This window comes from Melozone crissalis, unplaced genomic scaffold (assembly GCF_028551555.1).
Source record: "Melozone crissalis strain CALT ecotype California unplaced genomic scaffold, PUWL_Pcris_2 ptg000018l_1, whole genome shotgun sequence".
NCBI lineage: Eukaryota > Metazoa > Chordata > Aves > Passeriformes > Passerellidae > Melozone > Melozone crissalis.
This window is the reverse complement of record NW_026535796.1, coordinates 3,010,931-3,036,119: the sequence shown is the minus strand read 5'-3', so window position 1 is coordinate 3,036,119 and position 25,189 is coordinate 3,010,931. Positions and strand designations below refer to the sequence as shown.

Here is a 25,189-nt window from a genome sequence, read left to right as displayed (position 1 = left end):
AGAGTTTTCTGCTGACACTCAGCCAACACAGATCTAAATAAAAACCAGCTAAAATCCACAGTCAAATATGCCTTGACCAATTAAACATTGTTCATGATGAAGTTTCTAAACAGTCACAGATTTCCTGGCTAACTACCTCTCTGTCCCCTCCCTCCAGCCACATTCCCGGCTGGCAGCAGCAGCCAGAGGAAGCCGGGAAGCGCTGGCAGAGGGGGCAAAGGCAGCTCAGGGTTCACGGTGCTGTTTATTGATATCAGACTTCAGTGGGATGCAGGAACAAGGTGCCAGGGGGAATTTTAGAGTCACAGCTGTGTTGGGAAGGATGCATTTGGGGAACAGTGCCCTAGGACCTGGGAGGGAGGAGCAAATCCATGCTCCAATGTGCTCTGTGCAGAGCATCCCTCCCACACGGCCGTTTTCAATGCCTCTGCTCCCTTTCCCTGCAGGAATAAGGGTGGGAGGATGATCCTAAGTCACTGCCCCATGGTCCTGCATGGGGGCACCTGAAGGGTTCAACAGGCTCAGACCCCCCTGTCCATGGTGGCATCATTACTGGGGGCAGTGCTCCCTTCTGGCTCCTCAAACACCTTCTGGAGGAACCCCCTGAGGGACCCCATGGAGCAGCGCCTCCAGCACTTTGTTCCTGAGATGTAGATGAAGGGGTTGATGCTGCTGTGCATGCAGGCAAACAGGAGAACAACCCGGGGGGACACAGTGGTGTAGCCGAGCTGCTGCAGGAAATTCCAGAGACTGAGGGGGAGAGTGAGGAGTACAGCCAGGAAGTCAATGATGTCAAGGCTCTTGGATTGCTGCTGCTGGGAGCTACCCTTGAAGTGAATGAAGAGGATTGTGCTGGAAATGACCATGGATGGAGCAAAGACGAGGAAGTTGAGGATGTACAGGGAGATGAGAGCCCCACGGCAGCAGAGCTTGTGTTCCTGTGACTGGCACAGGGAATTCACCGCAGAAATGGCAGCGATGGCAGTGATGGAAAGGGCCCAGAGCATGGCACTGACCAAAACCCATGAGAGGCCCTGGGGAAGGTGGCAGAAGAGCCCAGGTGGGCAGAGCATGGACCTGCCCCTCTCGATGCTGATGCCGTCAGCCAGTACAGCCCTACGCTGTGGAACATCGGGAAGAGGAGGAAAAGGAAGCGTATGGATGCTGGGGGCATGATGGAGGAGCAGGAGAAATCCTTCAGCAGGAAGAGCAGAGCGGAGGGGACCATGAAGATGAGGAAGAGGAAGTTGATGATGGCCAGGTCAAGGATTTAGGCAGTGATGGGTTTCATGGTGTCCCTCTGGATGTGGAACCCGAGGAGCCAGAGCACAGCCCCGTTCCCAGCCAGCCCAGAGAGGCAGATGAGCAGTGTCACACTGTGTGTGGCCATGCTGGGGACATCTGTCGCACAGAGATCTTTCCCTTCAGTGGGTTAGTTGGCAGGGGGGGACACGATGTTCATCCCCTGGATGGACGCTGGGCAGGCAGTGGGATGTGGCCCCTGGCTGTGGTCAGAGTGGATGTGCAGTCAGTGCTTGGAGAATCCAGGGATGGACCATGTGGCTCCTCAGCAGTGCCCTGCAGTGGGAAGGATATAGGTGGAGGAGGACTGGGGAGGAGTGAGATGTGCAGGGGAGGAGGGCAGTGGAAATTGTGGGGTGGGAGAGGGAGGTGGGAGGTTTGGGCTGTTCGGCAGGAGGCTGATAAATAACACAGAAAATGAACATTTTCACTTCTTCTGAAGTTCTTTGAAAGCAAAGTGGCCAAAATTTAGAACGATGTGTTACAGATGGATAATGAGATAATTGGCTCTCACAGTTAAGGGATGAATACTGTGTGAATATTAAGAGAAGCTTTATTGATATATAATTATGTCATTGCAGTCTGTTGTTTAGATGTCCCCTGTTCTCCCCAGAGTCCCCTTCTCTCCCCTCTGTCCTGTTGCCATCAGAGATCCTGAGTCATCTAGGACAGGTGGAAAGAAGGGGTGTACAAAAGCTTGTTGCTGGGGGGGGAAGAGTTGCAGCATGAGAACACCTGACCCTCCAGTCAAGCTGCAGGAAAGCAGGCTCCAGCAATAAACACAAAGAAGGGCTGACTGACAGACTTTGGGAGGGGCCAGGTTTAGCTGATGCAACCCCCGTGGTATCAAAGGTGAAGCCTCCATCTTGAAGATCAGCCAGCCACGTGGTGGGCAGCCATGAGGGAAGCTCCCAGGCCTGCTTGTCCCTATTTACTCCTTTTGTCGCATTTTTTGTTAAGGTTTATTAAACCTTTAGAAATTTTAAAAAGTGGGTGGTTGTTTCTCACAGGATGTAAAGGCTGGCACACAGGATGGCAAACATGGCAGGAACCCATGGAGAAACAGATGAGTAGAACTGCAGTGATTTTGGGGCAAATTCTGGAGGAAGAAACAACAGTGCTTGGCCAGAGGAAAAGTTCAAGGCAAGGGCACCTTTAATATGGCAGCATGCATTGAATATGACCACCAGAGAGACCCCTCTTAATAAACCTCCAGGATCATAAAAGGGCTTCCAGGAGGAGATGGATGCATGGAAATGAATTCTAGGAAAATGGTGTTTGTGTATTGGATAAAAAAAAACCTTATTACTGCCTACATCTGGTTCTAATGTGTGGGAACTCAGCACAGCATTCCTGATGTGCAGAGTCACCGAGACAACCCTTGGGGAACTCGGAAGTCCTGGAACGTTGCCAGGAGTGTTTGGTGGTTGGACTTTGATCCTGCACAGGAAGCAACACCTGTATGAGGATGGGAGGATCACACAGGGATAAATGGTGAAGGGATAGATTAATTATAGAGTGAAAACACAGGTTTCAGAATCTCGGTACAGGGGGGTTCTCGGGGACAAGACGGAGGAATTAGGGTGTGTCCTGTCCTCCTTCTTTTTCTTCTTGTCATCCGTCTTTGGTGGTGATGGTGGGACTTTGAGATTGATTCTTACTGAATGTGCACTTGTCAATAAGGGTGAAGGGTATTGGGGAGAAAAGGTAAATATATGACACGTAGTTTTTGGTATAAAGATAAGTGACCGCCCCGAGGGCAGTCAGTGTGCTCATGGCTGGCTTGCTGTGGGGACCTCTGTCGGGCCGGGAGAAAATATTGTAGATAAGAATTAATAAACAACACTGAAGAACTGAAAAACCTGAAGACTCCTTTGGTCCTTTGGAGCGCGGGCTGCCCCAAAGCCATCCAGAGCCTTTCCAGGCCATTAGAACAGCCGAGGAACGGGACACTAATGGATTAATACCCCCTTGTAAAGTCTCACCATACACACAACACAAGGAGAGATCCCTCTGTGTCCTGTGCAGGTCAATGATTGCTCATGCTTTGAACTGTGTCATAAAGTTTGTTCTGGCCCATTTCAGTATTAGGATGCAGATGGGATGCACAAGAGGAGAGAGAGGAGCTGGGGAGGGCCCTGCGGTCACTGGGAGAGGGTGTCAGGAACAGAGCAGCTGCTGCAGGAGAGGAAGGTGGGGTAGGGAGGAAGGCAAACATTCCACTGACCTGTTCCCTGTGGGGCAGCAGCAGGCAAAGGGGTCTGTGCAGATCAGCGGCGCTTCCTGGTCCCTCTTGCTCCTTTGGGATCCATGTCCTAAAGCGGCTCCTGCCAGGTCAGGGACATGAAGGAGAAAGTGCCCAGGTCACCAGGAGCTCCCCATTGCCGTCCTGCTGGCTCCTCTCTGTGCCCTGTCCTGTTGTTGCTCCCCAAGGCTTGGTGCAGTCATGGGGGGAGTGGGGGAATCAAAAATTGCAACTTTGCCTACTTCAGAAATTGAGTTCCTCTGAGGTATTTATGTTGGGTGTGGGTTTTTTTTGGTATATTTTTTTCCTACAGCGGATGTGGGTTTTTTCAGATGCTCTAAATGAAGATTTTTGTGATTGGCTCCTCTTTCTCTCCTGATGAGAAACGCTCCATCTCTGCAGAGTGTCCCATTCTCCAATTGCCTTCCGTCTCTAGATAGGTTCCTACCATTCCTCATTTCTCTTCCCCAAGGGGTCATTGTCCCTCCAGCAGCAGAGGGATTCTGGTGGTGCTGGTGGCACTGGCAGTGCAGGCAGTGCTGCTGAGGCAGCTGGGTGCTTGCCATAAACAACTCCTGTTCCGGGAAGGGCTCTGAGATCATTGCAAAAACATGCTCTGGGCTGAGAAGCACAGCTGAGTGGCTTGCTCCTGTCCCGATCCCATCATCATCCCTGCTCTCCATTCTCACCCCATCCTATCACATCCCACAGGTTTCCCAGACGGAGCCGTTCCCCACTCCGAGCGTGGCCTGTCAGGCTCTGCTCTCCTCCGGTGGGGAGATTTGGGGTTGTCGGCATCCAGACCCCCTCCAACCCGCTCTGAGCCTCTCCTGACCCCTCCAAAACCGCCTCGAACAGCACACACCATCCCCGGGGCCCCCTTTTCAGCCCAACAGCCCTGATCCTGCCATGATCCTTCTGGGACCCTCTGCAGTGTCCCTGCTCATCCTGGCCATAGGGTTCTAGGACCCAGGAGGGAGGAGGAAAGCCCAGCTCCAATGTGCTCCTCAGGATCACACAGGATGATAAACGTGGCTGGAGCCAGTGCAGAAACAGATTTGGAGGCCTGCAGTGGTTTTGGGACAATTTCTGTAACAAAAAGCAAGAGCACATGGCCAAAGGAAAAGTTCAAGGCAAGGTCACTTTAATGTCTCAGAGAATACAACCTCCAGAGACACCCTCTGAATGATCCTCCAAGATCAGGGAAGAACTTGGAGAAGGAGGTGGATGCCTTTGAATGGGTCCTAGGAATGTGATGTTTATGTACTAGATAACAAACACATTAATGACTGTGTGTGGTTATGATGGATAAAACCCCTGTTCTAAAATCTCACCGCACAGACATCAGGGAGAGAACCTTCTGTGTAGGTAGGAAATTCCTACTTCATAATGCTTCCCATTGAGTTAGAAAGTTTATTTCAGCTGATTCAATGACAGATGGAATGCACAGGGCAGGGAAGGGGTAGCTTGGGAGGGCCCTGCGGTCACCTGGAGAGGGTGTCAGGAACAGAGCAGCTGCTGCAGGAGAGGAAGGTGGGGTAGGGAGGAAGGCAAACATTCCACTGCCCTGTTCCCTGTGGGGCAGCAGCAGGCAAAGGGCTCTGTGCAGATCAGCGGCGCTTCCTGGTCCCTCTTGCTCCTTTGCGATCCATGTCCTAAAGCGGCTCCTGCCAGGTCAGGGACATGGAGGAGAAAGTGCCCAGGTCACCAGGAGCTCCTCATTCCCATCCTGCTGGCTCCTCTCTGTGCCCTGTCCTGTTGTTGCTCCCCAAGGCTTGGTTGAATCACATGGGAGTGGGGAAGTCAAAAATTGTAACTTTACCTGCTTCAGAAATTCAGTTCATCTGAGTCATTTATCATGCATGTGGTTTTTGGTTTCTTTTTATTTTTTTTTTTTTTGTCTTCAGAGGAAGTAGCTTTCCTCAGAAGCTCTAAATGAAATTTTTTGTGATTGTGTCCTCATTCCCTCGTGCTGAAAAACACTCTTCCCTGCAGAGTGTCCCATTGTGCATCTGCCTTCCCTCACCTGACAGGGTTTTATCATTCCTCGTTTCTCTTGCCTGAGGGGTCATTGTCCCTGCAGCACCAGCTGGTGGTGCCGGTGGCACAGAAATGCTGCTGGCAGTGCTAGCAGTGCGGGTGAGGCAGCTGGGTGCTTCTCAGAAACAACTCCTGTTCCGGGAAGGGCTCTGAGATCATTGCAAAAACATGCTCTGGTCCCAAGGAAGCACAGTTGAGCTGCTTCCTCCTTCTATCCTGATCCCATCGTCATCCCTGCTCCCCATCCCCATCCCACCCCACTCTCCATCCTCACCCCATCCTATCACATCCCACAGCTTTCCCAGATGGAGCTGTTCCCCCACTCCGAGCGTGGCCTGTCAGGCTTTGCTCTCCTCCAGTGGGGAGATTTGTGATTGTCGGCATCCAGACCCCCTCCAACCCACTCTGAGCCTCTCCTGACCCCTCTGAAACTGCCTGCAACACCCCAGTCCATCCCTGGGGACCCCTGTGCCCCGGAAGAGCCCCGATCCTTCCCCGCTCCACCAGCGAGCCCTGGCAGTGTCTCTGCTCTTCCCGGCCATGGGGTTCTTAGACCCAGGAGGCAGGAGGAAAGCCCAGCTCCAATGTGCTCCAGAGCAGGACAGAGGATGGTAAATGTGGCTGGAGCCAGTGCAGAAACAGATTTGGAGGCCTGCAGTGGTTTTGGGGCAAGTTCTGTAACAAGAAGCAAGAGCACATGGCCAAAGGAAAAATTCAAGGCAAGGTCACCTTTAATATCTCAGCACTCAGTGAATACAACCACCAGAGACCCCTCTGAATGATCCTCCAGTGCCAGGAACGGACTTGGAGAAGGAGGTGGATGCATGGAAATGAGTACTAGGAAAGTGATGTTTATATAATAGATAAGAAACACACTTTAACTGTAGTGTGTGGCTATTATGGAAAAAACCCCTGTTGTAAAGTCTCACCCCAAACAGAAATATGGAGAGATCCATCTGTGTGTCACCTGCTTCCTAATGCTTCTCATTGTGTTGGAAAGGTTATTCTGGCTGATTTTGGTATCACTCCCAATTCCCATCTCCACTCCTCATGCCATGCCATGCCATGCCATCCCATCCCATGGCCGCTCCCCGTGTTGAAGCTCTGCCCATCAGGCCCTGCTGCTCTCCAATCAGGTTCAGGATGGAGGTGCTCAAGGGCTTCCCTGGACATTGATGCTGGGGAACCAGAGGATGGATGGCCCCATTCTGCACAAGAGCAGCATAACCCCCTAATTTCTGTGCAATTCAATGGTCCAAGCTTCTGATGATGGGAATTTCTATATTCCATGTACTTTCTGGATACAGGCACAGGAGTTCAGTGGAGTTTGCTATCGATCCTGCACTTTACTCAGAAGGATGTAATTATGGAATTCAAGAATGTGAGACATTCCCATTGAATGGATAAGGGAATGTTGCTGTCCCTCCCCAGCTCTGCAGCCCTACCTGGTGTCCCTTCCCATCAGCTGTGAATGCAGGGCCAGCTCTGCTGGACAGAAGGGGAAGGATGCTCCCTGTGATCCCAACCCCTCTCCTGCCATCCAGAGGCACCAGCCCTGCAGGGATTTGGGAAATCACTGCCACCCCGTGCTGGATGTGTCCCCAGGGATTAAGGTGTCCCATTCTTTGCAGGCAAGAGCTCCCTGGAAACACCATGGAACTCATCTGCTGAGCCAAAGGAGATGGAGTTCATTCCCTGGGGCCGAGGCCATGAGGGTCATTCCATGGCGAATAGAGCTGGGGAACAGCACTGAGCCCAGCTGCACTGCTTGGAGCTATGTGGATCCAGGAGGGAGGAGGAAAGCCATGCTGCAATGTGCTCCCTGCAGAGCATTCCACAAAAATCAGCCAAGGCAATGCTCCTTCTCCATTCTCCTGCATGAATACAGCACCACAGGGAGGGTGATCCTGTGGATATTTATTCATCAGGAGGCTCAAGGAAACCCTCAGCCACTCTCCTGGGTTCATTCAGCAGAGCAGGGGAAGGGATCAGAAGATTCAGACCCCCGTGTCCATGGCAGGATTATGGCTCTGGGCAGTGTTTTTTTCTGGCTCCTCATAGACCCTCTGGAGGGAGAGCTGGAGGGACCCTATGAAGCAGGGCCTCTGGCCCCTCCCCAACAAAAAGAAGATGAAGCTTTTGATGCTGCTGTGGATGCAGGTAAGCAGGAAAACAATCTCTGAGGCCACGGTGATGTAACCGAGCTGCTGCAGGAAATTCCAGAGGCTGAGGAGGAGAGTAACAGCACATTGATGATGATGTTGTGCCACTTGGGCTACTGCAGGGAGCCTCGCTTGGACTTAATGAAATCAACTGTGCTGGAAATGACGAAGGGTAGAGCCAAAAAAAGCAGGATGAGGGTGTACATGGAGATGAAAGCAGCCTGGCAGTGCTCCTGCTGGTGTGATGGGCACAGGAATGTCACCGAGGGAATGACAGTGAAGAGAGCAAAGAAGGTCCAGTATTGGACAGTGTCCAGCACCTACAACAGGTGCTTGGGAAGATCGTGGCGGCAGCAGCAGAGCTTCCAGATCTCTCCCATGTACAGCACCTTGTTGCTGCGCATCAGCCAGAGCAGTGCCCAGCAGTGGGAGACCACTGACAGCTGGAAAAGGAAATTCACGTACATTAAGGGCATCATAAGAGAGAAGGACACGTCCTCCACCAGGATTAGGAGGGCGGAGGGGACCGCAAAGTGGAGAAAGAGGAAGTCCATGACAGCCAGGTCATAGATGCCAGGGTTTCCTGCTTTTTTTCAGGCTGAGGAGGCCGATGACAGCCCCATTCCCAGCCAGCCCACAGAGGCAGATGAGCAGGGTCACACTGTGTATGGCCCCGCTGCTGACATCTGTCTCACAGAGATCATCTCCTTCAGTGGGTGAGGCAGGAGATGGGGACACGGTGGTCACCTCCATGAATGGACTCTGGGCAGGCAGTGGGATGTGGCCCTGGCTGTGGTCAGAGTGGATGGGCAGTCAGTGCTTGGAGAATCCAGGGATGGAGTATGTGGCTCCTCAGCAGCTCCCTGCAGTGGGAAGGATTCAGTGGGGAGGAGCTGAGATGAGCAGGGGAGGAGGGTGGTGGGAATGGTGCGGTCAGAGCATTGGGCTGGTTTGCAGGGGATCGATAATAAATCAGAGAGAATAAGTATTTTCAACTCCTCTGAATTTGCTCAAAGGTTAGTGGCCCCTAAGTATCCAAAGGGATTAAAGGATGTAAAGATGTGGACCTAGGGTGATAAATGTGGCTGAAGCCAGTGCAGAGACAGATAAGGAGGCCTGCAGTATTTTTGGGGCCAGTTCCATAACAAGATGCAAGAGCATATGGCCAAAGAAAAAGTTCAAGGCAAGGTCACCTTTAATATCAGTGAATACGAACACCATAGGCCTCTCTCAGTGAACCTGCAGAAGCATCAAAAGACTCCAAGTGAGAAATGGATCCATGGAAATGAGTTCTAGGAAAATGGTGTTTGTGTACTAGATAAAAAAGACTTTTAAATATCTATGTGTGTTAATAATGGATAAAAGCCCTGCTGTAAGGTCTCGTTACACACAGATCAAAAAGAGATCCTTCTGTGTGTGCTGTGCAGGTAAAGAATTCCTGCTTCCTAATGCTTCCCATTGTGTTAGAAAGTTTATTTGAGCCAATTTCAATGTCAAGATAAAGATGGGAAGCTCAAGGAAGAGGAGGGGGGAGGTGGGGAGGGCACTGGGTTCAACGAGAGAGGGTGTCAGGAACAGAGCAGCTGCTGCAGGAGAGGAAGGTGGGGTAGGGAGGAAGGCAAACATTCCACTGACCTGTTCCCTGTGGGGCAGCAGCAGGCAAAGGGGTCTGTGCAGATCAGCGGCGCTTCCTGGTCCCTCTTGCTCCTTTGGGATCCATGTCCTAAAGCGGCTCCTGCCAGGTCAGGGACATGAAGGAGAAAGTGCCCAGGTCACCGAGAGCGCTGCATTCTCATCCTGCTGGCTCTTTTCGTGCCCTATCTCACAGTTGTATCCCAAAGACTTGGTGGGATCACGGGGAGTAAGAAATTGCAACTTTGGGTGCATTAGAGTTTCACTTCCGTTGGTTGGGTTGGGTTAGTTTTCTTTTTGCTACAAAGACAGTGAGTTTTGTCAAAACTCCACTCAAAGAATAGAATTGGTCATCTTGTCTTTCTGATTCGAAAGTCTCCTTCCCTGGACCATGTCCCATTCTCTGACTGCCTTCCCTCTCCTGACAGGTTTCTGCCATTTCTCATTTCTCTTCCATGAAGGGACATGGTCCCTCCAGCAGCAGAGGGATGTGGGTGGTGCTGGTGGCACCATTATGGTGTCAGCACTGCCAGTGCTGCTGGAGCATCAGGCTGCTTCTCAGAAACAATTCCCTTGCTGATAAGAGGACTGGGATCATTGCCAAAACCTGCCCTGGGCCCAAGGGAACAGAGCTGAGGCAAGAATTCCCATTTTTTTATTCAAATGCAGGCCCACACTGCCCAAGGGAAGGGCCACAAACAGTTGCTTTGTGTTGATTTGGCACAGCCTGGTTTTTTGGTAGGAGGAGATAGCCACAGAAGGGGGCACCTGTTAGAAGCTGCCGGAATCTTCCACCCTTTCCCACAGGGCCAGTTTCTGATGGCACTGAAGATGGACATGCTGCTGGCCCAATTAGAAAGGTTGGTGACACCTCCATTGTGACATTTTCAAGAAGAAAATCAAAGCAGCACACACACAGTTTTTACCAGGGAGGGCGAGGCACCGCTGCTGGGGCCATCCTGCTGCGGCCGCTGCCATCTTGGTGTGGCCTGTGGCAAGCCTTGCCTGCCTGGCTGCCCCTAGCCAGCCGTGCTGTGGCAGAAGGGCAGGGGCAGCAGTGGCAGCTACTCCTTCTCAGCACCCCACATAAAGAGATGTGCTGAATTGCACCAGCACCTGCGGCGGGCGCTGCTGCCTGCGTGGTGGTGGCGGGATCATGTGGGCGCTGGTGAAAACATGGCGAGCGATTTCCCAATGTGGATCCTGGACACGACCAAACTCTGGGCACTGCGGAATATTGGAAGAATCTTTGAACAGGTAGAATTTCTTGGCAACGGTTATTAAGGGCAGCAGTTTTTCTTCTAGTCAGAGAAGAGAGGGAGGTGAGGACATGTGAGGAGAAACAAGATGGCAGCACCAAGGTGAAGGCTCCATGGTGCTTTCTCTTCTCCAGGCTCAGAGACCCCCAGAACACCCCCAGCTCAGAGACCTCAGAGAAGCCACAGGGAGGGGGTAGATGCCCCGTGGAGACAATGGTGACAAACACAGATGTCACCCTGCTCCTGGAAGGGGGTGGCTGTGCTGAGGAGCACAGACTCCTCCTCCCCTTGGAGCTGCACCATCCCAGCCTGCTGAGGGAGACCAAAGCCAGGGCAGAGGAAGAATTTCTGAAGACAAAAAAAACCACCAGCAAGAATATCAGTATAAAACAGGTTTAATATTAAGCAAACCAATGTGCTATCCATATCTGTGTGCTTCTGTGTATTAAAGGGTGTATGAAAAAAGGACAGCATGGGTAAGGATTAAAAGGAAAATAGCTTAAAAGCTTTACAATACTCAAACTTAAAACTACTTCAGTTACGCCTTAAACTTACCAATTCAGAAGAGCAATATCACTTAGCAGCATTTAACCCTGTTTATGCCTGATAGTTCTTTCCAGGCCTGACTCGCTCACATGTCTCAGGTACTAACACAGCTGAGAGAGCAGCATTTCTGCCACATTTGCCCCAGCAGATGCAGACGTGTGTGCACATAGCCAGCCAGCCAGGCAGAGTCAGTGCAAGGTGCCTGTGAGCAATTGCCCTGGCAGGCAGTGAAATGCTCCCTGTGGATCCCTTTGCATCTCCTCCCTGGGCCAAGGGCTGGGCCTGGAGCCCTGGCGGGATGGGCCCAGGAGCCGTGGGCGTTCGGGGATCAGCCCAGGGCAGCAGCCAGGAGAGATCCCAGCTGGGAGAGGCCCCAGTGCCAGGGAGCTTCTGCTCAGCACTGCTGGGCCCAGCAGAGCTCCAAGGCTCTCCTTTGGGGCCGCTGCTCACAGGGCCCCAAGGCATGGGCGGCACTCACAGCAATGGTTCAGCCTGGCCACACTTGGGGCCGGCAGCTTCCTGGGACAGTGGCAGAGCAGGGATGCTGTGGCATCCAGGGCAGTACAATAATTTGCAAGGCTGTTGATGAAAGCCCAGGAGGTGTTTGGACAGCAGCAGTTGCTGGGAGCAGAGGGTGTTTCTGATCAGCGCCACAGGAGCTGAGCCCAGGGGCTGCTCCTCAAGGCTGAGGCCTCCCAAGCACGGATCAGAGCCCAGAGCGGCCTGGAAAGGGGCTGGGGATGCAGCAGCACAGGGAGGGTAATTCTGTGGGTATTTATTGATCAGGAGACTCAAGGCATCTCCAAGCCACTGTCCCAGGGTCCTTCAGCAGTCAGTAGGAGGAATCAATAGACTCAGACCCCTTTGTCCATGGCAGGATCATTTCTGCGGGCAGTTTTTTCTTCTGGCTAGTCAAAGACCCTCTCGAGGGAGAGCCGGAGGGACTCCACAGAGCAGAACCTCCAGCACCTCCCTGCCAAGAAGTAGATGAAGGGTTTGATGCTGCTGTTGATGCAGGTGAGCAGGAAAAAAAAATGGGAGGGCACAGCAATGTAACCGAGCTGCTGCAGGAAATGGCAGAGGATGAAAAGGAGAGTGAAGAGACCAATGGAGACGGTAATAATGTTGAGCCCTTCGGGTTGCTGCTGCTGTGAGCCCCACTTGGCCTTAATTAAATTAATTGTGCTGGAAATGACCAGCACAGTTATGGGTGTGACAAGGAGCAGCAGGATGATGACCCACACGGCGATGAGGGCTGCCCGGCAGTGCTCGTGATCATTTGATTGGCACTGGGATGTCAGTGTGGGAATCTCAGTGAAGAGAGCAGAGAAAGCCCAAAACTGGACAATCATCACCACCCAAAGCAGATCATTAGGAACGTCACGGCGGCAGCAGCGCTTCAAGAGCTTTTTGATATACATTGCAAGGCCGAAAGTCATCAGCCAGAGCGGCACCCAGTAACAGGAGAACAAAGAGAGCCGGAAAAGGAAACGCAGGTACAGCACGGGCAGGATAAGAGAGCAGGAGACGTCCTCCACCAGGAGGATGAGGGCAGAGGGGACTGTAAGGAGAAGGAAGAGGAAGTCGGTGACAGCCATGCCACGGATGAAAAAGTTATCACCCTTCAGGCTGAGGAGGCCGACGACAGCCCCATTCCCAACCAGCCCACAGAGGCAGATGAGCAGGGTCAAACTGTGGGTGACCACGGTGGTGACATCTATCTCACAGAGATCATGTCCTTCAGTGGGTGAGGCAGGAGATGGGGACACGGTGGTCACCTCCATGGATGGACGCTGGGCAGGCAGTGGGATGTGGCCCCTGTCTGTGGTCAGAGTGGATGGGCAGTCGGTGCTTGGAGAATCCAGGGATGGACCATGTGGCTCCTCAGCAGCTCCCTGCAGTGGGAAGGATTCAGTGGGGACGAGTGAGATGTGCAGGGGAGGAGGGCAGTGGGAATGGTGGGGTAGGAGAGGGAGGTGGGAGGGTTGGGCTGTTCTGGCATAGAGCAGAGGAAGGGGGAGCTGTGCAGAGCCCTGCAGTCACCGAGAGGGGGTGGCAGGAACAGAGCAGCTGCTGCAGGAGAGGAAGGTGGGGGAGGGAGGAAGGCAAACATTCCACTGCCCTCTTCCCTGTGGGGCAGCAGCAGGCAAAGGGGTCTGTGCAGATCAGTGGCGCTTCCTGGTCCCTCTTGCTCCTTTGGGTTCCGTGTCCAAAAGCGGCTCCTGCCAGGTCAGGGACATGAAGGAGAAAGTGCCCAGCTCACCAGGAGCTCCTCATTCCCGTCCTGCTGGCTCCTCTCACTGTGCCCTGTCCTGGTGTTGTTTCCCAAGTCTTGGTGAAGTCATGGGGGAGTAGGAAATTGCCTCTTTGTCTATAGCTGTATTTCACTTCCTCAGAGTGTTCTTGAACATTTTTTCCTGCCACAGAGGAAGTAGCTTGACATGCAGATTTCTTTTCATGGCTCCTCATTTCCTCCTGATTAGAAACTCTTTTCCAAATGGGACATTCTCAAAACGCTTTCCCTCTCTAAGCAAGTTTCTACCATTCCTCATTTATCTACCCAGAGGAGTCCTTTTCCCTCCAGCAGCAGAGAGCTGCTGGTGGGGCTGGTAGCACTGGAATGCTGCTGGCAGTGCTGGAAGTGCTCACAGCATTGTGCAGTCATCTGTGTGCTTCTCAGAAACAACTCCCATTCTGGGTTGATTTTCAGGATCATTGCCAAAACCTTCCCTGGCCTCAAGAAAACAAACTGAGCTGAGAATTCCTATTTCTGTCATTCCAATGCAGGCTCACAGAGCCAAAGGGAAGGACAGCACTCAGTTGCTTGCAGCCAGGTCAGCAGCACTTAGAGCCCACCCTGATTACTGCCTATCCCCTTGATGATGCAATGAAAGCTATTAGGGACCAGGTTTTGGGGTGCTGTGATCCCCTTTCTATCCTTTCATTAGAGCTCATCCTCCTCCTGCTCCTCAGACATGGGAGCCCTTCTGTTTGTTTTTGCCTGACCCCATCCCTCTGGGCAGCCTGTGCCAGGGCCTCAGCACCCTCACAGGGAAGGATTTCTGCCTTAATTTCCAATCTGACCCCACCCTCTGTCAGTGGGAAGCCATTCCCCCTTGTCCTGTCACTCCATGCCCTTGTCCAAAGTCCCTTTCCATCTCTCCTGGAGCCCCATTAGCTCCTGGATCAGGAAGTGTTTGCCCTTGAAAGGGTTGGGCTGGTGAGGGGTTGTGAGATTCCATAGCTGGGGACACAAACACAGTGTCAGCAGGGAAGAGAGGTGACAGTTGTGGTCCCAGGGTCAGCAGTTTCCAGCAGGAGCATCCCAGATCCCTGAGGCACATGTCAGCCTGGGTAGGAATCATCTCACCTCAGCTTTCTGGGAATTCCTTGTAATTCACTGTATGCTGCTGTCTAACTGCCAGAAGAGTGTAGAAGATGACTCATATGAAACATGCAACTTTCTAAGGATCAAAGCCAAGAGAGCAGCAGTGATTTGCCTCTGAAAAGAAGTGGCATTGCTGACATCCTAAATAACCCATCTGCTCTGGGGCAGTACTCCAGCCCACACACAGAATTTATTATTGCACAAATCTGTTTGGAAACTGTGTGGTGAAGGGGATGTGCCACTGAAATTGTGACATACACACGGCAAAACTAGATTTGATTTAGAAAGAAAAGTTTAACAGTACATTTGTAGTGCAGGGTCCTAAGGATCCAGCCAAGGAATGAGAGGGGGCAAGTTTAGGCAGCTGAAAAGACCAATTTTGGGATTGGGGTTACTTTAAAATGGAAGAGAAGCTGAGATGGAGCCCAAGTGCTCTGGGCACAGGTGTGGTTGCTGAGGCTCTCTCCCGTTGCTCATTTCCCAGGCAGAGTGAAGAGCAGCTGAGGAGCAGAGCCCTGAGCCCGTGGCAGGCTCTGAGGCAGCTGCCTGTGTGTGAGAGCCCTGGAGAACACGAGGCAGCACGGAGAGCAGGGGCTGTGGCAGGAGCTGGGACAGAGCCCGCGCCGGACGCTGCTCGGGCTCAGCCCGCGGGCTGCGCTCCCCTTTCCCAAGGGACCATTCCAGGGAACCTCCTGCAGATCCCGGCCCAGGGACAGCAGCTGGAGCCTGGCAGCTGAGGGCAGTGCACTGCGGGCAAGTTCTCCAGGCTGCCAGAGGAAACCAGGTCAGACTCTTCTCTTCCACCTTCACCAGGGCCCCCTCATTGGGTGGAACCTGGTTATTGATTTTGGGGGCAGAACTGAGGTCTGTAGGGAATTAAGAGCTATAAATAGTGTGGGGAAAGGGAGGGAATATGGAAATGGGTGTCCTGCAGAAGGAATCTAGCAGCTCAGTGATATCAACTGACACCTGAGAGTCCAGCTCAGATCCATCCCAAAGCCATTTGTTCTCTGATATCTCCATGGGCAATCCTCTCCTTCTCCAATTGCTTTCCTGCTCCAGCTCTGTCCTGTCCACAGCCAGGAAGGAGGTATCTCCCTGGCTTTTGTGCCAGGCACACAGGACCAGGCTGCCACATCCTCCTTGCCATCTGTCCTGTCCCTCACCCCTCCCTGTGCTGCTCCACATGGAAGCTGTGGGTAGGAAAAGATGGGAAAAGCCACGTTTGGGGGACAGCAGCGTTGCTCTGGTGTGTCTGTTTGTCACCCCTGCAGCTGTGTGAGGGCAGGAGAAGCAGCAGAGGTGTCCCCATGAGCACTTTGTCCCCTGGCACGGAGGGAGCCAGCCCTGCCTGCTGGAGCCAGCCCGGTGGGAAGGCATCCCAGGGGAGCTGGAATGAGGAGAGCCACGACAACTGGAGCCAGTGTGACAGCAGGCAGTGGAGCAAAGTGCCTGTCCCGCTGCTGCTGCTGCTGCTGCTGCTGTGCCTGTGTGGGATGGTGGGAATGGGGCTGTGCTCTGGCTCCTCAGCTTCTGCATCCACAGGAACCCCATCACCCCCTGTGTGCTCAGCCTGGCCATGGCTGGCTCCACCTTCCTGCTCTCCATCACCATCAGCCTGGGGATATTTTCTGTCTCAGAGAGCTTCTGCCACCAGCTGGGCTCGTGGGGTGTGACAGCTGGGCTGAAGGTCCCCATCCTCTTGGCTTTCACTGCTGCTGTCTCCTCTCTGACAGCCCTCAGTGCTGTCACAGCTCTGTTTGTCCTCCCGTGTCCTGCTGGCCCTGCCCCTGCTCCCAGTGCTTCCCGGTGCTCCTGTGTGCCCTACTCTGGCTGCTCTCCTTGCTGCTCACTGCCACCCTCCATTGCTGCCCTTTGGTGCCCATGGCCTTGGTGCTGAGCTGCCCCTTCTCAGTGCTCAGCCTGCCCTGTTCTGTTCTGGCCCTGCTGGCCAGGCTCCTGTGCTGCTCATGGAAACAGCTGCCAGGGAAGCTCTGTGCCCTGCTCCTGCTGCTCCTGTCATCTCCTTCCCCTTCTTCACTGCTGATTTTGGGTACTGGCTCTTGCTGAGGGCGTTTGACTTCTCTGTCTTTGCCCCCAGCCCCTCTCTCCTGCTCACCTGTGCCCAGAGCAGTGCCCTCCCTCTGATTGACTGCCTGGCTGGGAGCTGTGCAAAGAATTCCACCCCTCTGGTAGTGTTGCCTTGCAGAGGGCTTTTGAGGCTTTTGTGCCAGAGCCAGGGCGTAGGGACAACACAGGGGAGTCATCATCAGGTGAAATCATCATGAGAAAGAGTCTGCATAAAATAGAAGCATAAAATATCCGGAGTTGGAAGGGAGCCGCAAGGAGCATGGAGTTGAGCTCCTGGCCCTGCACAGGACATCCCAACAATCCCAGCCTGTGCCTGAGAGCATTGTCCAAATGCTCCTTGAGCTCTGTCAGGCTGGTGCTGTGTGCAGCAGGGGAACTCCTGCCTGGGGCAGTAGTGGGTGACACCAGGAATCCTCATGGAATGGTTTGTGTTGCAGGCTGGGCAGTCAGTGCTTGGAGAATCCAGGGATGGACCATGTGGCTCCTCGGCAGCTCCCTGCAGTGGGAAGGGTTCAGTGGGGTGGAGTTGAGATGTGCAGGGGAGGAGGGCAGTGGAAATGGTGGGGTGGGAGGGTTGGGTTGTTCTAACACAGGGCAGAGGAGGGGGAAGCTGGGGAGGGCACTGCGGTCAACGGGAAAGGGAGGCAGGCACAGAGCAGCTGCTGCAGGAGAGGAAGGTGGGGTAGGGAGGAAGGCAAACATTCCACTGACCTGTTCCCTGTGGGGCAGCAGCAGGCAAAGGGGTCTGTGCAGATCAGTGGCGCTTCCTGGTCCCTCTTGCTCCTTTGGGTTCCGTGTCCAAAAGCGGCTCCTGGCAGAGCAGGGACATGAAGGAGAAAGTGCCCAGGTCACCAGGAGCTCCCCATTCCTGTCCCTCTGGCTCCTCTCTGTGCCCTGTCCTGGTGTTGCTCACCAGGAATCATGGGGGGAGTTGGAAATTGCATCTTTGACTACGTCAGAATGTCACTTCCTCTGAGTTTTTGGTCCTGGGGTTTTTTTTCAGACAGAGGAAGTGACTTTTGTCAAAAGCTCCAAATGAAACATTTTCCAAATGCCTCCCTATTTCCTCCTGATGAGAAACATTCCTTCCCTGGAGACTGTCTCTTTCTCTTACTGCCTTCTCTCTCCTGACAGACTTGTACCATGTCTTGTTTCTCTTCCCTGCGGGGTCATTGTCCCTCCAGCAGCAGAAGGATGCTGGTGGTGCTGGTGGCTCTGGAATGCTGGCAGTGCTGGTGAGGCAGCTGGGTATTTCTCAGAAGTAACTCCTGTTCCAGGAAGAACTCTGGGATCATTGCCAAAGACTTCCTATGGCCTGAGGAAGCCGATGTGAGCTGGTCCCTCTCCTCTCCTCTCCTCTCCTCTCCTCTCCTCTCCTCTCCTCTCCTCTCCTCTCCTCTCCTCTCCTCTCCTCTCCTCTCCTCTCCCCATCTCTACACCCCACTCTCCATCCTCACCCCATCCTGTCACATCCCACAGCTTTCCCAGATGGAGCTGCTCCCCCACTCTGAGCGTGGCCTGTCAGGCTCTGCTCTCCTCTGGCTTTGCCAGCATCCAGACCCCCTGCAGCTCCCTCTGACCCTCTCCTGACCCCTCCAGCCTGCCCTGACACCCCAGAACCCACCCAGGGCTGACGTTTTTCCCTGACAGTCTTTCTCCTCCCCTGCTCCACCAGGGACTCCAGCAGTGTCCCTGCTCCTCTTGGCCATAGTTTTCTAGGACCCAGGAGGGAGGAGGAAAGCCCAGCTCCAGTGTGCTCCTCAGGATCACACAGGATGATAAATGTGCCTGGAACCATTGTAGAAACAGATAAGGAGGCCTGCAATGGTTTCAGGGCAAGTGTTGTAACAAGAAGGCCAAAGGAAAAGTTCAAGGCAAGGTCACCTTTAATATCTCAGCACTCAGTGAACACAATCACTGAGGTTACCCCAGCCTTCAGTTTCATAATCCAGGTTCTCTGACAATGGTTGCTTCCAAATCCCTCGCTATGTTCCAAGTTGGTTTCCCCCTAAGATGTATCTACACCTGATGTAAACCTCTCCCCTTGCTCCTCCCCTGAGGTTATCCCCTTGGCTGGCTGTTTGTACCTGCCCACTGGTTTTGGCCTGCTATAAACCACTAGAGAGCTGTTCTCTCCCTCTTTCCCTTCCAAATCTCTGCATTAAAGGACTATTGGGAGACCAGGTGGAGAGTATCCTTCGACTCTTTTACTTTAATCCCGGATGCTGGTAGAGTTAATCCCACTGTAGAGCTGCAGCTCTGAGGTTCGGCTCCTGGTGAATTCATCCTGGAGCTGTTCCATACACCTTGGCATGGCTGCGGGTGTCCTGAAAGAGCAAGCTAAAGGCTCCAGTGGCTGGCATCAGCTGGCACCCAACGTGCGGCACCATTTGTAGCACCCTGCATTGCTACTAGTGAAGTGCAAAGAAGCAAAAAGGGCCTTTGCACAGCATCCACAGATGTTTAATTCTGCTGTGAGGTGACATGTTCGGAGTTCCCCCCACCCACACACATGGAGGGTAGTCCAGGTTTTACTCTCTCGGGGCCTGGTGGGCTGACCCTGCTCTTGGGGCAGTACAAAGATCAGGGCCCATCAGGGAAAAAGCAGCGAGTGGCTCAGTGAAACCACCATCCCCTGCCCACCGTGGCTGCCCTGAGAGCCCCGTGCTGGCAGCGCCCTGGGCACCATCTGAGACAGACCCGGGAGGGGGCCGAGCTCCAGCACAGCCACCGGTACTGGCAGTGGGACAAACTTCACATGGCAGCACACCAGCACCAGCACCACATCCAGCACCAGCACCACATCCAGCACCAGCACCACAAACACAAACCCACTGGTAAAGGTATAAAATCCTTGCCATGAACATTTTGGGGACAGTAAAATGGATCAATGTGTAATGGATCAATGTGTACCCAGAGTGATAACAAAGATGTGTTTGTTCATCAGACTGCTACAAAGAATAACCCTGTGAAATACCTCCACAGTCCAGGAAATGGAGGAATTGTGGAATATAATACAAGGAAGAAAAGGCACCCAAGCAGCCAATGTGACAGGACCTGGTGGAGTTCCAGTGCAAGGTAGTAAACATGCATCAGACTGCAAACCTGCAAAATATTATCCACACCATAGAAGTCCTCCACACACCTACCAAGGAAATAGAACCCCAAACCAACAACCATCAAGTCCCAGCAATACCCTAAAAGCAAGAAGAATACAGAACACCAATGAGGTGTCCAGCATCCAAAAGTCCAGACTGATAATGAAAGAACCTTGCAGTCCAATAAGTCCCACTTCTTCTAATACCCTTCCTCAATTCCTCCCTGCTAGTAAAGTCCAGTGGCCTCCCTGCCTCCCTCCCACTTTTTCCTTTCCATTGTCCTATTACCCCTTTTTTATGTTCCCACAAATTCCTACCACCTTTCCCCCCTTTCCATACCCTCCCTTAACTAATCCCTTACCCCAGAGTTCCTTAGTAATATCAGAGGGAGGGTAATTGGGAGGGAAAGAAAGGAAAGCTCCCCTAAAGTAACCATCTTTTTCTGAAAAGTTAATGATTTCTATTTGGAGTTTCCAGCAGGCACACCAGCACCTACACTGCCTCGTACAGAGCCAATTACAGCCAGCAACGCTATCACACGCAGCAGAGAACCAGTCCCTGCTGAGGGAACCTTCTCCTGACTCAGTTTCCTGATAAACCGTACTAAGAAAACCCTGCATTCCTCCTGCCAGCTCTAACACACTCCAGGAAATCTGTTTGGACATTGAGAACTCAGAATAGTTTGCATTATGAAAATTGTCTTATGTGTGGTTTTGATGGTTTTTGTCATTTTGTGTTAATTCAGTTAATCCTTCAGAGAAGCTTTCTTAATAATATAAAAACTGGGAGTTGTGGAGGCCCTGGGGAGCATCCCCTAAGTTAGGGAGACACAAGAAGTTTTCATGAAAGCTGTTACACCCCACTGGCTCTTTCCCCTGTTCCTATGTCTGGAAATGAGTTCTAGGAAAGTGATATGTATGTATTAGATAATAAACACACTTTAATGACTGTGTGGTTATGATGGATAAAACCCCTGTTGTAAAGTCTCACTGCACACAGATAAGGGAGAGATCCTTCTGTACAGGTAAGGAATTCCTGCTTTATAATGCTGCTTCCCATTGTGTTAGAAAGTTTATTTCAGCTGATTTCTGTGTCAAGATACAGATGGGAAGCACAGGGCAGAGGAGAGAGAGGAACTGGGAAGGGCACTGCGGTCACCGGGAGAGGGTGTCAGGAACAGAGCAGCTGCTGCAGGAGAGGAAGGTGGGGTAGGGAGGAAGGCAAACATTCCACTGACCTGTTCCCTGTGGGGCAGCAGCAGGCAAAGGGGTCTGTGCAGATCAGCGGCGCTTCCTGGTCCCTCTTGCTCCTTTGGGATCCATGTCCTAAAACGGCTCCTGCCAGGTCAGGGACATGAAGGAGAAAGTGCCCAGCTCACCAGGAGCTCCTCATTCCTGTCCCTCTCGCGCTCTCTGTTCCCTGTCCTGTTGTTGCTCCCCAGGGCTCGGTGCAGTCACAGGGCAGTTGGAAATGGTTTTGCATCTTTGGCTTCGACACAGTTCCACAGTCTCGGGGTTGTTGATCTTGATTGTTTTCATTTTCCCCTAAAAATCAAATGGTCTTTTTCTTTGTTGTGAGAAACGACGCCTCACTTCTTAAAATTTTAAAAATTTATTAAGCTACAACAAGGGACAAGGTAAAAGGAAAAGTGCGCAGTGCGCACTTGCAGGCAGAGGCACGGCCAGCGGGACACAGAAACAAGAGGCCCAAAACAGAAACAAGATTTGTGCTCTCTTTGTAAATCACATCCGGGTAATCCAACCCCCACATTCAGACACATTCCGCTTTTCCAACAAAGTGCCTCCTCCGTCCCGCCTTCCCGGAGCTTGTGCAGCGCTTCGGGCTTCAACTGCCAGCAATGGTCAGAGATCAGCATTACAACTCTAAACATGAACACAGTACTCGTATTAGAAAAACTCCAAATTTAAAAAAAAAAGGAAAAAAAAAAAGGAAAAAGAAGAAGAAGAAAAAAAAAGACAGAAGGGGAAGGATGCTCCCTGTGATCCCAACACCTCTCCTGCCCGACAGGGATTTGGGAAATCACCACCACCCCGTGCTGGGTGTGTCCCCAGGGATTAAGGTGTCCCATTCTTTGCAGGCAAGATCTCCCTGAAAACACCATGGAACTCATCTGCTGAGCCAGAGGAGATGGAGTTCATTTCCTGGGGCCGAGGCCATGAGGGTCATTGCATGGGGAATAGAGCTGGGGAACAGCACTGAGGCCAGCTGCACTGCTTGGAGCCATGTGGATCCTGGAGGGAGGAGGAAAGCCATGCTGCATTGTGCTCCCTGCAGAGCATCCCACAAAAATCAGCCAAGGCAATGCTCCTGCTCCCTTCTCCTGCAGGAATACCGCACCAGAGGGAGGGTGATCCTGTGGGTATTGATTAATAAGGTGACCCAAGGAATCCCTCAGTCACTCTCCTGGGTTCACTCAGCAGAGCAGTGGGAGGATTCAACAGACTCACACCCCAGTGTCCCTGGTGCCATCATTTTTGTGTGCAGTTTTTATTTTCTGCCCCTCAAAGACCCTCTGGAGGGAGAGCCGGAGGGACTTTATGGAGCAGGGCCTCCAGCACCTCCCCACCAAGAAGTAGATGAAGGGTTTGATGCTGCTGTTGATGCAGGCGAGCAGGAAAACAACCTGAGAGGGCACATCGATGTAACCAAACTCCTGCAGGAAATTCCAGAGGCTGAGGATGAGAGACAAGAGCACAGTGACGAAGATAATGATGTCACGCCTCTCGGGCTGCTGCTGCTGGGAGCCCCACTTGGCCCTAATGAAGTCGACTGTGCTTGAAACGAGCATGGGTACAGCATAGAGGAGCAAGATGATGAGGTACACGGAGATGAGAGCTGCCTGGCAGTGCTCCTGCTGGTGTGATGGGCACAGGAATGTCACCGTGGGCATGACAGTGAAGACAACAAAGAAGGCCCAGTATCTGATATGGACCAGTACCCACAGCAGGCGCAGAGGAGGGTCACAGTAGCAGCAGAGCTTGGAGAAGTTCCGCATATATCGCTCGTTGTTGCCGACCGTCACCCGGTACAGTGTCCAGTAGCAGGAGAAAACTGAGAGCTGGAAAACGAAGTTCATGTACATCAAGGGCAAGACAGGAGAGCAGGACACGTCCTCCATCAGGATGAGGAGGGCAGAGGGGACTGCAAAGAGGAGGAAGAGGAAGTCGACAAGAGCCAGGTCAAAGATGCCCTTGTTCTTGAATATCAGGCTGAGGAGGCCGATGACAGCCCCATTCCCAGCCAGCCCACAGAGGCAGATGAGCAGGGTCACACTGTGTATGGCCATGCTGGTGACATCTGTCTCACACAGATCGTCTCCTTCAGTGGGTGAGGCAGGAGATGGGGACACGGTGGTCACCTCCATGGATGGACGCTGGGCAGGCAGTGGGATGTGGCCCTGGCTGTGGTCAGAGTGGATGGGCAGTCAGTGCTTGGAGAATCCAGGGATGGACCATGTGGCTCCTCAGCAGCTCCCTGCAGTGGGAAGGATTCAGTGGGGAGGAGCTGAGATGAGCAGGGGAGGAGGGCAGTGGAAATTGTCGGGTGGGAGAAGGAGGATGGGGTGTTTGCTGGTGTGCAGGGGATTGATAAGGAAGAGAGAATAAACATTTTCAACTCTCCTGAAGTTGCTTAAAGACTAACTGGGCAAATAGATAAAAATATGTAAAGATGTGGACCCTGGTGATAAATGTGGCTCGAGCCAGAGCAGAAACAGATAAGGAGGTCCACAGTATTTTTAGGGCAAGTTCTGTAACAGGAAGCAAGAGCCCATGGCCAAAGGAAAAGTTTAGGGCAGGGTCACCTTTAATATCGCAGCACTCAGTGAAAGCAACCACCAGAGACCCCTCTGAATGAACCTCAAGGGCCATCAGAGGACGCTCAGTAGGAAGTGGATGCATGGAAATGAGTTGTAGGAAAATGGTATTTACGTTTATGTTTATGGTGTTCTTTAGATAAGAAAAACTTTTAATGTCTATATATGGTTATAATGAATAAAAACACTGATGTAAAGTCTCACAACATACACAGAAATAATGAGAGAAACTTCTGCGTGTCCTGCTGCCTAATAGTTCACTGGTAAAATGATTAGTTGGTGTTAGGAACTTTATTCTGTCTGATTTTGGTGTCACTCCAGATCCATGCCATGCCATGCCATGCCACGCCACCCATCCCATCCCATCCCATCCCATCCCATCCCATCCCATCCCATCCCATCCCATCGGGTTCCCAGTCCCTGGCCTCTCCATGGCTGCAGGTGTGGCCTGTTGGGCTCTGCTGCTGTCCAGTGGCAGATTTGGGATTGGTGGCACCCAGAGCCCTCCTGCCCCCTCCAGCCCCTGTCTGCCTGATGCCTTGGGCTGGCTCCCTGGAACAGAGGCCAGACCAGGTGAAGAGAATGAAAGGAGGCATTGATGAAAGGCCTTCAAAAGGTTCACCTTGGGCTCTCAAAGCCTCCGAGAGGGGCTGCACCCAAAATGGACAATGGTCATGAGTTTTTCAGACAGATATAAGTTTGGTCCATTAACAAATCAGGGGTTAATCCTCCAATTACAGCTTCAGGAAATGAAGTCATTTAGCCCTAGTTTGCCTTCCCCAATTCATTTTTGTCTGTACTTTTCTGGGCCTGAGGCCGTAGAGTGTCCTTGAATTTCAGGCCTAGAGGGATTGCTTTGTCTGACCAAAATGTGCAGAGAGTTAACTAACCCTTTCCATGGAGTTTAGAGTTATGCACTAATGCAGTACAGGATATGAAAAATAGAAAGGCTAAAATCCTAAGGCATCATGCCCCCTCTGACATCCTCTAGAAATTGCCCCCAGGCTGCCTTCCCCTCCAGACAGCCCCGCTCCTCTCCTGCCCCACTCAGGAGCCCCAGCAGTGTTTCTGCTCCTCCTGGCAATTCCATGCTTCTGCAGCGCAATGAACAGCATTGGAGCCATCCCTGTAGTGCCTCTGGTTTGTGTCCAGAGGAGGTTGGGGGGCTGGAGAGCAGGGATGGAGCTGGGGAGGGGCATCTCCAAGAGAAAGACGGCCCCAAAGCCTTCCGGGGCAGGCTGGGGTGAGCAGCCCGTGGGGAGGGACTGGAGCCTGAGGCCCGGGGCTGGGAGGGATGGGAAGGACGGGAGGTGGGTGGGCTGCATGGGGAGTGGGATGGGAGGGTGGTGTGGGAGGGGTGGGACATGATGGAGCTGCTGGGAAGATGTGGTGGGAAGGTGTGGGATGTGGTGGGGCTGGAGAGAAGGTGTGGGGTGTGGTGGGGCTGGAGAGAAGGTGTGGGGTGTGGTGGGGCTGGTGGCCTCAGGGTAGCCCCAGGGAGGGGGGTGGTGCCCCGTGGAGCCCATGGTGACAAACACAGGTGTCACCCTCCTCCTGGAAGGGGGTGGCTGTGCTGAGGATCACGGCCTCC

The 25,189-nt window shown here is 52.7% G+C and overlaps 1 protein-coding gene and 1 pseudogene across 1 annotated transcript; both read right to left on the bottom strand.

The window, feature by feature from the left end:
• Positions 1-521: 521 nt before the first annotated feature.
• LOC128937114 (mas-related G-protein coupled receptor member H-like) lies at positions 522-1,390 on the bottom strand (annotated as a pseudogene).
• Positions 1,391-22,227: 20,837 nt separating this feature from the next.
• Positions 22,228-23,148, bottom strand: LOC128936899 (mas-related G-protein coupled receptor member H-like). Its single transcript, XM_054276180.1, has one exon. The coding sequence runs from the start codon at positions 23,146-23,148 to the stop codon at positions 22,228-22,230; it is 921 nt and encodes a 306-aa protein (XP_054132155.1).
• Between the last annotated feature and the right edge of the window lie 2,041 nt (positions 23,149-25,189).